We start from the raw sequence: 18,685 nt of genomic DNA, 5'->3' as shown, positions 1-18,685 counted from the left end.
TTTTCAATTTCTTTCAAACAGAATTGCTCATTCAGTCTGGTCTTATTTGTAGGAACCAAGAAACTATAGTACTAAATTCTTTCTTGCTATGAAATTTAAATATGGATTAGTTAAAGCATCTCTGGTCAAAAGGGATTGTTCTTCCAATAGATTTCATAAAATCCTTCTAAATGCATTACCTGTTTTAAAAAGCAGCGTTTCTAAGCTGGAAACCAATTCTACCCTGCCTCACACATTGAAATTGCCCATTACAAGTGAAATCTTAGATGTTTATTCCAGCATTTATTCCAACATACAGCTAAGCTGTTTTGAGTCCAAACTTACCATTCACTCATGTACATAAAAGTTACATCATTTGAACAAAGCTTTCCCAGACAGACGGTAGGAATCTGAATGAGGTCCTTCATTTCCTGTGCTAGTGCTGTAACAACCAGTCTGCCCTAATTAGTTAGTTTAAACATGACAGTCACTATTAAGTCACTTTTATCAAGATGATGTCAGACATGTTCCCGTGCCACTTAAGCATGAGGACAAAGGTATGGTGAGGCACAGCAGTGAAATCTGGTAGTGGATACCTTGGAAATTTAATCAGAGTAGTCTGGTACCCTTAAGAAGTAGTAGGGTCTTTGCAAGTAACTCTAGCTCAGCAATTAGCTTTTGCCTTGCTTACTCTGTGGGCAACCAAACACTTCTTTACAGAACATTACAACATTTAACATCTGTTTCTATGTACAAGTTCAACAACTGGTGGCACTGAAAGGAGACTGTTTTCCTAACTAGTCAAATTTGAAATTTGTGTTTTGACCACTTCTTACCTTTGTGGTAGAAAGCTGCTAAAACACAATGCAACTGTTTTAAACTCAAAATTAAATGTGAGGTGACACAGCATTTGAAAAATTCTTCTCAGATCAGGCTCATCAGAGACTACTTCAATGTTATTATGAAATAAATAGCAGAAAATAGGTATATACTGGCAGAATTTCTTATAGCAAATCAGTAAGACTAGACTGCCATCTCATGGATATTGACTAACCTGAGATTGTACCAAATTTATGAGAAAAAAAGCCTGCATTCACATTTGGTAAAACCAGATGGGTTTGTAACATCTTCCTCTTCCTTTCAGTCATTAGTATATGATCATTATTATTTTCAGGTTCTTTATTCATACTGAAGAGATTCAAGGAAAGGAAGAAATATATGCCCTAACACCACACGCAACAGCTGAGTTTAGGTCAGTGTCAGCAGCAGCAGAAACAATGAGCTGCTGCTAAGCCTTCAGTGCATTTCAGGTGGATGTGGCCATTAATAGTGCCATACTATCCTCAAGTTCTAGGTCTGTTCAGAGAAACAGAAACCCAAAGTTATCATAAAGCTCCAGTCTCTTCAACATTTGGTAAGTATAAGACTGGGGTATTTTGTGGCTTTAAAATGGTACCGCCAGTGCTCTTGTGGAGTGTTATTCCTCCTGTGAGGTGTTATTCCTGCTCTGCAAATTCCTGTGCAAAAGCCAGCGATACAGTGTGTTTACTAGCTGAGGTTAAAACAGAGTTTGGGGACAGTGAATGTGTTCTGCATGCTGCTAAGTTTGCCCAGTCACCTTGAACACATTGCTGTTCAACAGGCTTTGCAAAGCAGCCTGAGATCTGAATGAAGCACACAAGAGTAGCACATTATCTCTGTCTCTTTGGCTAGTTCACTATTTTGTTCAAATGTTCACTATTTTGACAGTATCGTCATTTAACTTTAGACAATCTATGAAATTGCCCATTCTAACCTGCTTTTCTAGGTCTTACCATTGTGTGAGCTTTTAAAATACAAATGGGGCATCTAAATTACCTTCAGAAATAAAAATGTTCTACATGGTAAACAAGAATTATTCTCATTTACTAAGATTCTGAAATAAAAGCTTGTTTGGTAGAGGTTGGTCTTCTTTTATATATAATGACTGCTATATCACAGTTTTTGGGAAAAAGTTTTAAATAAAATAAAGCCGTAAGTACAACAGATGATGCAAGAAAAATGCACTTGGAGAATTATGAGAGCATTTTCTAAACCAGTAAGACAGTAATTTCAGGTGTCAAGACTTCTACTTTAGTGAAGTGTTTACTCTTAGTCTAACCATCATTATTTACTGATTTCTGCAATGCCTCTCTCCACTCTAATTTGGTTCACAGAATTATAAGTTATATACAGACCTCAGGAATGCAGAAGCCATTACAACCATGTGAACTACTCTCCACCACTGTTCACTAGATAATATTCTGCACTTTGTAAAGGCAGGAGATTAAGTAGGTAACAAAATTCCTAAAACCATTCTGTATTTAGCAGCAGAGGGCCTGCCATTTCAATACTGTTTCTACAGATATCACTGAACTTGTAGTACCTCCAAACCAGAAGCTAGCTGGGGAGCAACAGAGTAAAGGAAGAGTTCATCTTTTGAAAGAAAGCCATGAATATACCCCAAAGTTCAGGTATAAGTGACAAAGAATTGAAATGAAACATGTACTAAACTAAATTAAGTACTGCCAAAAAAAAAAAATCACATAATTTTAATAAAGAGGGAAAAAAAAATAAAGAACCAACAGGGCAAAAGTACAGCTGTGATGTAAAACAACTTAGGTCTCCAGGATTTATTTTGATCTACTTACAGAAACTTATTTTTCCCAGATGTGGGAAAATAATATTCTTGCTGAGAAGATAATTCTATTTCAGTTCTTTAAATCACGATTCATGCTTATCTTTTCGCTCAGTTCAAGTCACTTGTCTGTAATAAGACAGCATATCATCTAAACTTTGGTAAAGTGGTTCCTGATTTTGAGTGTCACTGCTGTTGGCCTGCGCTGAAGGTGCCACATCTTGGGCGCTGCAGCCACAGGCCTGCACTGATGATGGCACATCTTGGGCGCTGCAGCCACAGGCCTGCACTGATGATGGCACATCTTGAGCACTGCAGCCACAGGCCTGCATTGGTGGCGGCACATCTTGGGCACTGCAGCCGCAGGCCTGCATTGGTGGCGGCACATCTTGAGCGCTGCAGCCATAGGCCTGCATTGGTGGCGGCACATCTTGTGCGCCATAGCCGTAAGCCTGCATTGAAAATGGCATATCATGAGTGCTGTAGCCGTAAGCGTGCATTGGTGGCAGCATACTTTGAGTGCCGTAGCCATAAGCCTGCATTGGAAATGGCATATCATGAGTGCAATAGCCGTAAGCCTGCATTGATGACAGCACATCTTGAGTGCCGTAGCCATAAGCCTGCATCGACGGCGGCACACCTTGAGGACCATAGCCGTACGCCTGTGCTGATGGCAGCATATCCTCATCATCACTACTGTCATCCTCCGCTGATGATGGTGCATCTTGAGTGTCACTGCCACAGGCCTCTGTTGATGCTGACTGATCTTGAACATTACTGTTGTAAGACTGCACTGACGGTGGCACGCCTTCAGTGCTGCTGCCATTGGCCTGCACTGATGGCATCTGTTGGTTTTGTGCTGTCTCCGTTTCCAGTTTTTCAGAGGAGGTTTCAGGACTGTTCAAATTCTGACCTCTGTAATTATCATCTTTCTTTTGTCCCATAAAGTAATCAGAAGGTGGTGCAAATTCTGGATCTCGCTCATCTCTGAGTTCTTCCTGTTTCTTTGACCATTGTCCAAACATCAGTTCTGTTAGAAACAGGGAAAATGGTAGATTGAATATAGATTTCAGGGTCTGAAGATCAGTCAGAAAGGAGGGAAAACAAATTAGCAAACAGAGAAGATGCAGCTGTGAAAAGCCATTTACAATTACTTTTCCCTCTAGTATTAGATTGCTGGCTAAGCTGGCAGTCCACTTTCTTTACAGAGCAGGAACAAAAGCATTCAGCATTAAAGATAACCACCATCTGCTATATAACTCATCCTACTCACTTTAAGATCATTTTACAATGTGGTCATTGGTTATGAAAAATGACTAGTTAGGTGTGAATCAAAATACTAACCAATCAAAGCATTAAGAGCTTAGTTATTAGAAGATGGAGATGATGAGATTATCTCTAGTGGGCACAGGTGAAAACCAGTAACTTCTTTATTTCAACAGAAGTAGATATTCTAGTTACTATGACAGCTGCTGATTTCTGATTAAAAATAGTTCTGAAGTACTGCAATGGAATGACAGCTCAAGATCACCACACTTAAAAAAGATATCCCCAAAACCTACTCCGAAGGTGTCTCCCAAAACTACTCTCTAAAACCAGTAAAATTCTTTTCAGTATTCATGTCTATCAAGACTTCTGTAAGAAATGAAGTAGAAAATTTTGATACAGAAGGGCTACACATTTGTCTGATGTAGCAAAATGGAGCCCCAATCAGAGCAGGACTTCCTCCTTTGCTTTGGTAAAAATATATTAAAAAAAATGAAATAGTAGGGAGGAAAGCATCTAAGAGAGTGAGTTGTTTTGTGTATCTCTTCTTATACTAATTTAGATGCTTGTGTTAAATTTATGTTCAGTGAACTACAGTTATTTTACTTCACATTTTAGAGTAAGCTGTCCTCTGCTTTCTGAGTTTAATACCTGTTGTGTAGTACAGTGCTGCTTGGGTGTCAGTCAGATACTAGGATTCCTCAGAGGTAGGAGAAAACCAGTGTCAGGCAGGATAAAGATTTAACAGATAGGACCCGAAAGTTTTGGTTTTTAATGGCACCACAAAATTTCCCCTCACAACAATGTTCATTAATTGAACACAAAGAGACTGTGAAAAGTAAAAAGCTGGAAGTATCAGTATTGCACAGAATAGGAATGCTGCTCTTACACAAGTACTAAAGAAGGTGGACATTTATGTGCATTGCCTATTCCTTGTTTGCTTTTACTTAGAAGTCGTGCATCAGACTACACGGATGTGCATGAGGTTAGATTAACGGTGCAAAATGAGTTAATGGGTTTGAGAAGGATCTAGAAGACAGCCATCAGCTGGTGTTGTGACAAGGAAGATGCTTCAAGGTGGGATGTTGTTACTGAAGTGGTCTCTGCTTGCATCACTTTTTAGTATTGTCCTGTATCTGTTTCAGTGTAATACATCCTGCCGTCACGTAGCACAAACTACAGAAATACATCAAGATCACACTGAAAGACGGTAAATCTTATGAACTATGAAATTTGTCATTCTGCCAACCTCTCTGGATCATCCAGAAATAGAGTAATTCATACAGAAGAAAAAATTACGGGGATATTATAGCAGATACTGGCACTAATGCATGCCTTGTCAATTACTGCACTGGACACTAGATAGTCATCGGGAGAAAGTATTTCATTGCTTCTCAGTCTTACCATACTTTGTCACAAAATAGAAATGAAAGTAGCACTGTGCACACTGCTTCCAAACAATGTTTCTGAATCTACATTTCCTTACCTTTGCCTTTATCCCACTCTCGGACATAAGGCACGCCAGGCTTTGTATCTCTTCTCTCCTGGATGACAACCTCTACCTTTCTACTTGCTGCAGTAACTCTCGGAGCTTCCGGTTCATCAGTAGCACCTTTCAACTCTATGTTATGGAAAGAGATAGTAGTTTTTATTAGTAATGGGATAAAATCTATATGAATTTTATAGGAGGAATAGGAAGCAAGAGTTATTTGCATTTATAGAGCTCATACTAGTGATCTAATTTCATTCTAATAATGAAATGCATCTGAGCGGGGAGGTGATTTTTTTTTTTTTTTTTAATTACTGCATATTAGTTCAGAAAAGATAATAGGTAAGCCAGATAATCAGGAAGCATATCTACCAAGAGACACTTCATTAGCTTTCTAGTTGTATCAAAAAGACTGCTGAAAATCTATTGCCTAATAACCCACAAAGGCATGTGCTGACTATTATACTGAAGCTAGAAAATGAGGTAAAAATAAGAACATTAGCATGTTATCTCCATTTCATTTACTGGAGAAAACAGTTTGCATTCTTATTCTTCTGAACAACAGTATCAGTTAGCAGTGGCAGATTAGTGTTCATTTCCAGAACACTTCACAGTTAATCCCTTGCATAGAATTCTGACATAGTGAAATATTAGCTACATTTTACAGTAGGAGACAGACAGTACAAGTGACTAGTAGTGTCATAAGGGAGATGGCACAGAGATGGGATTAGAACTCAAATTCATCATCCTAAATCCTAAAATCAGCTGTATGTCCAATTTACAGACTGCACTGAAACTGTAGGATTGTATATTATATGATATCAAAATTAACTTGTTACTACTTTTTACTCTACTTCATCTTTAAAAAAAAAGCCAGTAAAATTTCAGCAGCTCTAACCTCAACAGGCATAATTAACCCACATAATTCCTGCTGTCAGGTGTGAATCAAAAAAAGCCTACAATCTACATATCACATTTCTACTTGCATTATTAAGCTATTTCTGGCATGATTTCTTATCTACACACAGTTATATGAACACTCACCATTGTAACAGTTATACTAATTGTATATACAGAATATGTAATACCAATATATTGAATGTCCAAACCTAAATCAATTAGAGTATGCCGTCCATGAATCAAGTACAAGATGAAATAGCAAGTATTTAACTTAAAAAAGGCAGATCATACCTCCATTCTCCAATTTTTCTGCCTCTTCCTCTAATCCAGCTTCCCTTAATTTCTTAATCTTCCGTGCTCGAAGTTTAGACAGCCTTGCATCTAAAGCTGCCTTCCTTTTTTCTTTTAACTGTTCACGTTTAGTTCTCTGATCGAGTGTCTTAACAGCAAAGAAAAACATGAATTAATCTTCCTTTGTTATTATAATCAACTACATATCTTCCTTTACTAAACAACTAAAAGCAATCCTTACCAAGTACCATGTTTCAACAGGGAAAAAGAGGCCCAATTTTTTTTTGGAATCAGCTATGGGCATCACTTGGTATAAGACTTATACAACAAATCAAAGACAGTGACCACTGAAAGTAGGATGCCATCATACCCCAATTTGCTCTTTAAACTTGTACCTGCTCTCGTAGCATATCCAGCGTTGCCCGTTGTTTATTCCTAAGTTCTTTGTCACGAGAAAAGGCAAAGTAACCAACACCAAGCTGTCTGGCCTCTGAAAAGAAGAAAATCAATACATTTAAGTTACATTCAGTTTATAATTGACAGTAACTACAAGCACCATGCACCCTGATTTCAGGCACGGAATTAATCCCAACAATATACATCGCATTAGTTTTAGATGGCTAAAAAGGGCTTGTTTTAGATGATGCATGAAGTGAAGCTTCCTGAAGGAGAACACAGGAGGAGGTAATAAAATTTGAAAAATGCATTTGAGAAAAATACAATTTGAGGAAAAATAAATCTAGACTTATGTAGACTTATGTACTGGTAATTTGAATGGTGTTGTGGTTTAACCCCAGCCAGCAACTAAGCAGCATGCAGCTGCTCACTGACTTCCCCCCCTGCCACCCAGTGGGATGGGGGAGAGAATCGGGGAAAAAAGTAAAACTCATGGGTTGAGATAAGAACAGTTTAATAGAACAGAAAAGAAGAAACTAATAATGATAATAACAACACTAATAAAATTACAATAGTAATAATAAAAGGACTGGAATATACAAGTGATGCACAATGCAATTGCTCACCACCTGCCAATCGATGCCCAGTTAGTCCCCGAGCAGCGATCCCCCCAGCCCCACTCCCCCCAGTTTATACACTAGATGTGATGTCACATGGTATGGAATACACCATTGGCCAGTTTGGGTCAGCTGTCCTGGCTGTGTCCCCTCCCAACTTCTTGTGCCCCTCCAGCCTTCTTGTTGGCTGGGCACGAGAAGCTGAAAAATCCTTGACTTTAGACTAAACATTACTTAGCAACAACTGAAAATGTCAGTGTTATCAACATTCTTCTCATACCAAACTCAAAAACATAGCACTGTACCAGCTACTAGGAAGACGATTAACTCTATCCCAGCTGAAACCAGGACAAATGGTTATTACACACGTGGCTTAACACATACCTAGACTTTGCCATACAGGCACCAGAAGTAACTTTCCCTTGCTTCCTCTAAAACTAATCTCTTTGGTGATATAAAGATAAGTGATATAAAGTATGGAAGTATACCATTTTCTCGAATGTCCTCATAATGTATGGGTCCCATGGGTTTTCTGAGGGCTGCTTCTTCTTCTTTTTCCCACTGCTGCCTCTGAAGTTCTCTTCTCATGTCTTCAGATAACAGAGTATTCCCGTCAGGACCTTGACTAATTAACAACAACAACAACAACAACAAAGTTAGGGATTACAGAGCAGAACTTACCAGTTTTACGGTATCAAACAGTGAAAGTATGATTGGGTCTGATCCACTATTGCAGTTTTTACAAAACATAGGTCATTGTAGGCACCATTTAATGATGCAACATTGATGACTATGGTAGATTGTGAAGACAGAAATACAAAACTACCTCTGAAACAAGGTACTAGTAGACATGTTATTAAAAGACTTAAACAAAATTATGTCCTTTCTCAGAAGCTTTATTGAATCATCAAATCACAGAATGGGAGATGAAATAATCACTTTTATTGGCATTTGTTGGGATTCTAGCAATCACATACAGAAACATTTCAGATTTAACATAAGAAAATGAAGGGTATCTGAAATAACAAAAAGCTAGCCATTAGTTTAACCTAGAAGTCCGTGCCAAATATTAATACCCAATATGGGAAATATTTTTGTTTGCCCCAAGAGAAGCAGCAGGATCTTTTTCTTTTATTGTCTGGCTAAAGCTTTTTTTGCCAATCAATTGTCATCCATATCAATGCAGAGACTGCAATTTCAAAGCACTCATGGTTGCCATCTTATGTTTAAAATATAGAGAACACACTACTGAGTTCGTAGCATGGAAGAATTTTCACTTCAGCAACAGTAAGGGCACAGTTGAGGTGACTTTAGATTATTTTCTGAAAGCTATTCTCAGTGCTGCCATAATAATTTTAACATTAGAGCTGTTAAACAGCTGCTTAACAGAAGAGCAAAACCAAACAAATGGAGATCTACCAAATTCACTTTGAATGTCATTATGAATTTGGAATTGGTAAAAGACCATCATCAGTTTCCAGGTTAAAAAGAACCAGAAATCACTTCTCTGGCATTTTCTGGAAGGTATAATAAAATACAATTTCCATACAATGACCACAGTTTTAAAAGATGCATCAAATATCTGAGAGATTGCTAAGTCAATTTATGAGAACTTTTCTCTGCAAACTATGCTCCGTAAGTGATGTTATAGATCTAGTCAATGTTTACATCAAAATGTGTCCCTTAGTAGTTTATTAAAAATTTCATTTGGGCTTTTATTTGATCTACATGGTCTCCATTCTGTGGCAATTTAAAACCAACACACCAGCCATGTATTTCAAATGGTCAGCTGCCAAGGTGAAGTAAAATAGAAGCCTTGGAATACTATCTGACTTTATAATAGAAAGTTTTGATAAAATCACAGTCATGCACAATTGTTCTGTAGCTAGTCTGTCTACTTTTTAAGGCACAATGTAACCATCAGAAGTTCGTCTAATCTAGAGAAATCTAGAGAAAGCAGTAGCATCAACAATTCTGGATTGAGAATGGGGTAACAAAGCACAGCCTCTCTTCCTTTTCATTAAAAATATGTATGTTAAATACTGCAAGGAACATGCACTTCTATTAGAGAAACCACACCTTTTCCCTTGAAGCTCCTGATCCATTTTAAGTAGACTTGGCAAATCCTTCTTCATACAGCGTCTAGATCGGCCCAAGAAATCAACATAATCAACCCTATAATGAAAGCAAAGGAAATTTGATGCAGAACTTCTATTTGCAGATTTACAGAACTCAGAACCAGAAGACACAAGCAGTAACACTTTCCAAAGAGTATCTGTCACCTCTCAGTCTGTCCACGTGTGACAGTTTCTTCTACCTTTCAATTAACAGACTCACAGGTTAAGTGGATACATTCTGAACAGGGCATATGACAGTTTTATCACAGACATTTACTCAGTCTCCCTTTGAGATGGCTGTTTGCCTTGGCAATAAGATGGTGTAAAAAAATGTTCAAAAGTTACAATGTCATGTAGTTTTCACACCAAAATAAAACTGAGCCTAGTACTTGCTTCCCATGGTGAAAATAATGATGTGGCATTGACTTCTTGCGGATATGAAATTGCTACAATGTATTTCAATTATCAGTATAAAGCTCATTTAGAACAGGCTGATAGCATTCATTCAACTGGCATAACAAAGGCTGACTAAAAATGCAAGCAAAATGTTCCCTTGAAGCACATATTGTGCTTCTTATTCAACTCTTTATAGTACTGAACACTTAATTTACAGTTGTCGAAAAAGCTGTTAAGAGCTATACTTATTGTCCCGTAATGCTAGAAAGTTCTTTAGCATCAAGCTGCCTCAATTATCCCATTCTAAAGAATTACTAGTACATCTGAAAAAGTATGACTGGCAATCTAGTTCCCAAAAACCAAACTTTTAAAGATCTGTGCTTTTGGTAAGTTAAGACTTTTACATAATTTCTAAGGATATCTACAGCTTAGTATATACTCAGTGCCCTTTGGTTTTTATTATAGCATAACATCAGTAGAAAAAAAAGTCTGCATTCTCTATAATAAAGATGTAACTATGGCTGCAGAATAATGAGCATTAATTATGCTAGCAACCAAATATCCTCATTAGGATATGGCCTCACTGAGATGGACAATATATTAATAATAATACATGTCACTGAAGTGAGATGTAGGCAATGATAGAAAAGCACCATGTGAATGGCAAAGCATATCAGTTTAAATTTCTGATACTTTACGGTGATGACAGCACAAAGCAGTTTGAGCCCATCACTCATTGATAGTTTCATCTTGAATTTCAGTAAGATGCTGGTAATGGGTATACCTGCCTTTCCAACCTAGCAGTCTTCTGGTACTCTGCTGGATTCATTCTCCGAATTTATTCTGAAACATTCCATTGCAAATCTTATCCTGGCCTAATAAACTGGAGAACGGGGGTGCTCTGTTTCGTATGGGTTACTGCTGTTTTAAACTGATTACCAGAAGTAAAATCTCTGTTCCACAAGCCTTTTAAACAAATGGTCAAGGAAAATGTTCAGTCAGACTGGTTTCATAACTATTCCTAACGTCTTGGATGAAAAACTAGTGGTTACTTGGAATGTCACAGAAAATTGTCACAGACTGTTTGCTGTGCTGCAGTTAAACAGTGGAAGAAATGCTGGAAAATAGTGTTCTTTTTCCATCAGAGTTTCTCTCCTTTACGAGGAGGTCACACAACAAAAAACAACTGCTCATTTTGTAAGTCACGCACAGTTAGAGAAGGGAAGGTGGATACAATAAAAACCCCAAGTTTTGCTAAAGTACATTTCAATTCAAAACATCAAAGCATAAAATTGTATCAATACTGCGATCAGAACTCCCATAAACTATGCAAGAAAATAAAAGTGGATATTACAAAGTCTCATAGTACATTTCCCTGATTGATATCTCAAAATCCTAGACGTAGATTCTATTGCAGTGCTACCTACATGGAAAGGAAAGTAACATGAAGGACTGCCTTTTAACAAGATGTGAAATGAAAGAATGTTACCACTTCTTCTCAATAGGTAGTATTAACTGAAAAAAAAAGGTGCCGCTCCACCTACTTTGGAGGGTAAAATTACTTTCTCATGCAATTGTCGATAAACAGACTAGTCAGGACAGCTTAGCCCAATCAGTAGTACCAACCATTCTTCGTCTGGGTCCTCAGGTGGTGGTATTTCCATTTCAGGTTGAGTTTCCTCATCATCTGTCTCTTTTTCTAAAGTCTTTCTAGCAGCTTCACTCTGATACAGTTCCTGTACTTCGTGCTGTTTGTCTATGATCTTCTGAGTAAAATCCACTAGGTACAAATCCTCAGTTTCTTCATCTAAGGCAGAAAATCGATTCTTAGAGAAAAGCCATGAAAAGAACAGATCTGAGCACAAAATCAATACAAAATAGCCACAATCAGCTTTTTCAGCTGCCAGCAAAGCCCTTGACCACACTATTGGGGAATACTTAAATCTCATTCAGTGCCAAACAAACTTGGAGCTATAAATAGGCTCCACAGTGATAACCACTATTTCTGAATAGAAGTTTTAGGGTATTTTAAAGCAATTAATTGTTTGTGTACAATACAGAAAAGGTTGCAGTCTTTGCACTAAAATATTCTCTGGTCATTAACTACCTCAGAAGTATAGGGTTTGTTATGTAACAGTTCAAATACTTTTTTCATGCTTAACATTTGGTGTGTTGGCAGTAGTTAAGCAGTCACTGGAGTACTTTTTAGAAAAGTGGAGAAAAGTAGTGGGGTCATATGGACAAAGATGGACACTAGTAAAGAAAACATTGGAGATTAATCGCAAGGAGATTTGGATTCTATTTTAATAATTACTTCTTGCAGGGGACTGAATGAGAGAAGAAAGGGACAGATTAGAATTCTCTAACCCTATTAGCTGCATGACTGGCATTCCCATATGGACCAGCCAGACTCCCCTCCTGGTCCTGTTCTCTTCATAAAGGTCCAAGAATCAGAATGCAGGACAGAACATCAGCAATGCAATCCAAAGACTGCATAATGGAGAATAAATTAATTAATTTTGTTTTTCTAAGATTCTGTATTGAAAAACCAGAATATATTCTACCCACTTAATGAATGAGTGAAACAAGCCAACAGTACTTTACTAGGACAGGCTGTCCTTCAAAAAGTAGTTTTATTTTCTCTAGTACCTACATTTTTCTCCCATTCAAAGCAGAATAACCCATGTCAATCACTTTGTGTAACTACTCCAAAAAAAAATTTCCCACATTAGAAGACAAGCAGTGAATTCATAGCATAGCTGCTGTAAATCACCAGACATTCAGAAATACCAACTTTTAGGGTGAACTTTACAAACAAATTTTATATATATATATACATAAAATACTCATTTAGACTAGTTTTGTTCACCTGGAAAGTCGCCTTTTGTCATTTTCTCATACAGCTTTGCTTTCTCTTCTAGTTTCTTCCTGAAAAAGAAAAAAAAAAATTAACATTGCAATCCCACCAATTCCAAACAAAGTTCAAAATGACCAATTTAGCCTTAGATAAATGGAACGGGAAAGTACCAGGAGTGCTTGAAATGCTTACTAGAAGCTGACTTATGCCTGGTTTTTGTTTTGAACCTTAACTGACACATAGATATCCAGTTCCAGAGTACTGAAAATAATTTTAGTGAAGTTACAGAATTAATCTTAAGTGTATTGTCAAGTAGGCAGGAACAGGATGTAACAAGTATTCCACCTTTATCTAACTACTACAGTCTGTCAGATAAATACTGGAAGCTAGACCACTATTTGCAGGTATAAGCTACTGAAATACTGTTTTATAGGGGAAAAAAAAAAGAAAAAAGAAAGAAAACATGGAGTTACACTTAATCTTAGAAACTGAAGATAAGACCTTAGCTAATTTCTGGAATGGTAGAAGACAATTTTGAAGAACAAGGAACTGCTTACAGAAAAACAGCAAATGCCTTATAAACTGCATTTTCAACACATATCTTATTGCACAACTAACTCATTTAGAAGATGAGGTAAATCTTGCAAAAAAGTGAGGCATTTTCTGTCAAGTCCAAGAAACACTTTACTATAGGATTCTGATATATTGCTGCCCTGGCTTCTAATTCTAAAGATGACTTTCAAAAATCAGTAACCTGACATACTTAGACAGCGATGATAATGTGAGGACAGGTATCCCTAGAGCATGAGACTGCTGGGATGCAGTTTGTACATTACTGGTAAAGAGCATGGAATTGATGCTGGTGTTACTGGTTGGTCTAATGAGAACTGCTGGTCCAAAACATGCATAACTTGCTTTATGTGCTTTTCTAAACACTGAAAAACAAGTTCTACAAAACATTCCTTTCTTACAGAGCCCAAGAGTTACCTTGATTTATCTAATATATGCTCCTCTTCTGTCTTCTGCTCAACATCTTTCTCGGCTCGATTTGCAACTCCTGTGTTTTGTTTGTTCCAGATGCTTGGTTTCTGTGGAGTACAATTTTATAACAACAAAGAAAGAAAGAAAGAAAGAAAAATACTGAAATGGTAATGATTAAAAAATATTTCAACTCCATAATGCTGACTTTGCAAATCAATCATGAAAGACTTTGTAAATACATCTTAAACATGTTTGAGTTGAGACTATACCTACTCTGCTGTAAGATGCAGCAGGTATGTCCTAAAATTACAGACTGCAGTATGATATAATAGTTAAGGACAGGCTGAGAAGTGGGGGAAAAAAAAAGCACTCAGAAATCAGACAAAATCTATTCTGGCAAAGATATTAAGGTTAAAAAAAATTACTAAGAACAATCTTGCTGATTACTAAAGTAATAAGAAAGCCATGAATTGTTTCTGTTACCTTCATTTTAGATATAAAATACAATCACTTTGCCTGTGTACAGCGTAACACTGTAAATGCTGCATGTTCTTCAAATGTGGCAGCAATTACTATATTCTGCTACTAGAAAGCTACAGAATGAATAAAAACCCATGTGCAGTAAAGAGTAAAATGTGAGAGATAATTGTGTATTCATTATTATATGCTGTGATACAGAGGAAGAGACAGCAGAGCATTTATCAAGAGTGTCTCATCCTCCATTCTTCAGAGAAGCATACAAAATTGTGGAGAAAAAAGGAAACATCTTTTCCTACAGTTACAAAAGCTGTGGCTCCCTGGAGAACAAAGATTAAGTGGTGATTTAGATAGGCATAAGCATGAGATAAGTTTTCTGTTGTGCACAAGAATCTCACCTGGAAATGAAATTTGAAGAACATCCTCATCACGTAGGTTTTACATGTGAATAGTAACATAGCTCTAACTATTTATTTGTTTAGATTTGAATATGAACTTCCTTACTTTAAGGAGAAAGAATGACAAAAACACCAACGGAAAGATATTTCTACCTTATTAGAAGTTTTGGGCTTTGCAAAGATGCCAGCATCTTTCAATAGCTTTTCCTTCTTGAATTCTTCTTGCTTTCGGAAGAGTTCTGCTTTGAGATCTACCAACTACATCAACAGCAAAATAAACAAATACATAACCAAGACATATCACATGCATATACATCAGTTACTGTAATAAAGTAATAACTGTATTTCCAGTAAAACAATCTGGCATTTACAGTTATATAAGCATTTGATTGCATTTTTTGTGTGGAACTTTGAAGTGCTGATCCAATCACAAAGATTACTCTTAAGTTTACAGCAAACAATATACAAAAACCACAGAATGCAAATTATGATTAGGGATTTAAAAAACCCCCAAAGATATCCTTGATCCTTTGATATATAATTGGAAAAAGACAGACATAATTCTATATAGATTCTACCAGCCTCCTGATGGCAAACAAATAGAGGACTAATAACACTACTGAATTTGAAAAGGAAACTTCTAACCACTACATAATGAATAAAATCCTGTCTCAGAAAAGAAGTGATAAAAGTTTGCTTTCATAACGTATATGTACTTTCCCACTGCTTTATATACTGTTTATATAGTTTTAGATTTTCTTTCTTTTTTTTTTTTAATAAATACGTAAGTAGCATTGCCATCTATGACCAATGCCTATCTTGTCTTTTATTAGGAAACATCACCAGCAGGGGTATTGTCTTGAAATTACATTAAAAAACCTAGTCTGGAAGAGGATATTGTGCCACTTTCCCTGCAAGTCCTACAGAAGACAGATTTCACAGATGTACATTAAATCAGGAAAGTGGAAGGCTTTGGTATTAATATTTGTCCCAAACACCAACGCATTTGCTTTTCAGGTCCCTGTAACAATGAGGCAGTGTGGTAAATTAACCCTTCCTCCAGCCCACTGCTTAGAAGCGATCATCCAAACATTCAATGTTAAATATTTCATATGCAGCAACCCACAGTTTGCATTAACTGTTTATTTGGAAAGATGACGTGTTTGGCAGCGGTCCCTTGTTAACAGGCTGCTGGAGAGCAGGGAGGAGCAGCACCTCGCCACCCCTAAGGGCTGGAGTGCGATTTGCCAAGACAGGGACCTCCCGTCGCTTAGAAGAAACCAGGAAATATACTCACATTTCAATTTTATCATTACATCACGAATGGGGGCAAATTCAGCCCTGGCACACTCCGATTAAGTGGCCAGGAAGGCGAAGGGGCTAGCCCTCCTCCCCCCAAACCAAGACGTGACTTCAGAAGGCGTGACGCACGGCGTTACAACATGGCCCTGTAAATCAGCATTTGCTTTAATGAGTGTGCACTTCAGTGGGCCGGGGTTAAGGAGAGGAGGCAGCAAACACCCCCCGGTGTCCTGCTTTCCCTGGAAGCGGCTCGCACCAGCGCGGCCCCGGCCCGAGCCGCACGGCCTGCGCCGGCCGGGCCCGCCCGCGGGAGCCCGCAGCTGCGGGTAACGGGGCACATCTGGCCGCCCTCACACCCATATAAGCCGTTTGCTTCTTCTAGGCCTCGACCAGGTTCGCTCACTCACCGAGGAGGCTGCTACGTCCAGCGGCTTCTTCCTCCGGTCCATGGCGGCCTCTGCTCCTCCGGTAACTGCCTCAGCCGGCCGCCTTCTTTCCCGCTTTGCGGCCTTACCGTAAAGCGCAGCGAAAGCGAGGCGCTATTGCGACAGCGCTAGTGAGGACTGGCAGGCCCTTCCCCGCCGCCATGTTGGGGAGGTCAGGGGAGGGTAGACGGATAAATTGCGGAGCGCTGAGCTCCACAGCACCGCGGAGGTGTACGGCCCCGGCGGTACCATCGCCCCCGTTGTCCCGGCCTCGGTGAGCCTGGAGCCGGCTGCGTGCTGTAATGGTAGACCCTTGCTGCCTCAGACCCCCTCGCTGTGACCGCAGGGTAGCCTGCGAGCAAGCCTTGCTCGGCCTGGTGTGGCTGGGTGGTGGGGAAGATCTCCCAGCCTGCGGCTTCGCTGGCTGTGCCCCAGCTGTGTGTGAAAATAAGGGTTCCTGGCAGGTAGAGGCCAAATTCTTCAGGTCCCCTATTGGAAATGGCCACGTGTGACCTGGGGGCTGGAGCTGCCAGTGAGAGTGGCGTGGGGTGCTCTAGGGCTGCTGTGCTGGGAAATGGCTGTTGTGGCCAGAAATGAAATGGGGCTTGGCAGGAATGCACGCCAGCCTGGACCTGGGTTTGGAGCTAAATGAAGAAGTGTGTGGTTGAAATTTGGTATCAACAGGATTAAAAAAAAAAAAATCTGTCCTGGCTTTGTTGATATGAGTGGTAGGGAGAAGAGACCTGAAATGCTGCCTGGAGCTGGAGACAGCTATGTCCTTCAACACCAGGCTGGGTTTAGCCCTGTGACCGTTGCTTTCTGGGCTGCCTTGTTTAAGCTGTGTGCTTGGGATGAAGTGCTGTGGCAGTCCTGCTGTCCTTGGCCCTCTGCCTGCACGGATCTGTGCTGAGGGAGGTGGGAGTTAATGAGCCGCAGCTTTGCAGGACTGATGAGCATGGTCCATAATACCCAAATACAAACCCACCTATATGTGCTGGAGCCAGGTCTGTAACCTCAGAGATGAGCACAGGTGTCTCCCGGGGGGCAAGGTTCAGTGTTTTACTTATACTGGGTAGCTCACTGCATCCTTTATCATCCTCCTGAAGGAAAAGGACTGTCTGATAGGTTTTAATTCAGAGTGATTCTGAAGATCATAATTGTCTGGAGTTACAAGGAGAAGCTTCCTTTCACTTGTCTTTATTAAAGTGGAAAAATATAAGGTCCTCTGATGTTGTTGCTTGGCAATGTGATAGCTGATAGAAGCATCAGATACAGTTCTTCTGTTTTTTGAAATGTATTGCTTTTGCATTGGGGAAGCTGGATCAGGCCCATATTTAAATAGTTTATGGACACAAAATTGCAAAGCTGACAGAGATACTCAGTTGCTAAGTAAGCTACACCTGTATTCAAGGGAGTGTGAAGTGTGCAATTCAGAGCAATTTGTGGCCCTAGCGAAGCTGTCTTGCGTTTGGCTTTTTGAAAGGACAAGGGAAAATGGGGGGAGACAACAGATACAGAAAACTGCAGGTCATATTAGAGCCATAAGGTTTACTATTTTAATCTGCAATGGAAGAAGAGAAATGAGCATTACTGAAAAATAGGACAAAGGAATGAAAACATCTGTGCTGTTCTAATTAAATCTCACTTCAACAAATCATGCATTGTTGCCTGACAAGACTGAGAAGAAAAAACAGCCCAAACACAGCCCAGGGTTGGTTCTGACTAATTCCCAGCTTTTATTTGGAGACAGTATCTGTGTGAGGGCACATTTCCCCCCTGAAGTGCATTAATTCTTTTCCACATTGCTCACATTTCACATCACAGCGATAGGACTTGCTTACCCATCAGGGTTTCCAGTGCTGTAGGTGTTGAGCGCTTTCAGGAGCTCAGGAGTATTTTTATCTTGAGATTCTCATAACATGAAGTGTTCCTGAAGAGCTGATAGTCAGACTTGGTCCTGTATACCTCTTTGTAACTGCAGGTGCAAAAACATGTCAAGAAATCTTGAACTCTTGAAAACTTGGCCTGTAAAATATAATGGCCACTGGCTAAGCTTAATGTCTGAGGCTCTAGGATAAAAACCCTACATGACTAGTTTTAGAAATATAACACTAGATAGCTGTATAAGTACTTCAATG

At 39.0% G+C, this 18,685-nt stretch overlaps 1 protein-coding gene across 1 annotated transcript; it reads right to left on the bottom strand.

The window, feature by feature from the left end:
- Positions 1 to 255: 255 nt before the first annotated feature.
- On the bottom strand, positions 256 to 16,708 carry CCDC174 (coiled-coil domain containing 174). The gene is made up of 11 exons (XM_052777962.1): positions 16,530 to 16,708; positions 14,974 to 15,078; positions 13,952 to 14,052; positions 12,977 to 13,035; positions 11,734 to 11,914; positions 9,674 to 9,769; positions 8,083 to 8,219; positions 6,977 to 7,071; positions 6,582 to 6,729; positions 5,388 to 5,522; positions 256 to 3,665 (listed from the first exon to the last, which is right to left on the bottom strand). Exons 1-11 carry the CDS (start codon positions 16,569 to 16,571, stop codon positions 2,752 to 2,754), a joined length of 2,013 nt encoding a protein of 670 aa, XP_052633922.1. The 5' UTR covers positions 16,572 to 16,708; the 3' UTR covers positions 256 to 2,751.
- Between the last annotated feature and the right edge of the window lie 1,977 nt (positions 16,709 to 18,685).

This window comes from Harpia harpyja, chromosome Z (assembly GCF_026419915.1).
Source record: "Harpia harpyja isolate bHarHar1 chromosome Z, bHarHar1 primary haplotype, whole genome shotgun sequence".
Lineage (NCBI taxonomy): Eukaryota > Metazoa > Chordata > Aves > Accipitriformes > Accipitridae > Harpia > Harpia harpyja.
This window is presented reverse-complemented; position numbering and strand designations above follow the sequence as displayed.

Coding starts and splice junctions, on each gene's coding strand:
- CCDC174 (XM_052777962.1), bottom strand. CDS start 16,571: ATGGACCGGAGGAAGAAGCCGCTGGACGTAGCAGCCTCCTCG. Junction 15,079..16,529: donor TGGACGTAGCAGCCTCCTCG/GTGAGTGAGCGA, acceptor CTGTTGATGTAG/TTGGTAGATCTCAAAGCAGA. Junction 7,072..8,082: donor TGAGGACATTCGAGAAAATG/GTATACTTCCAT, acceptor TCTTCTTTTCAG/AGGCCAGACAGCTTGGTGTT.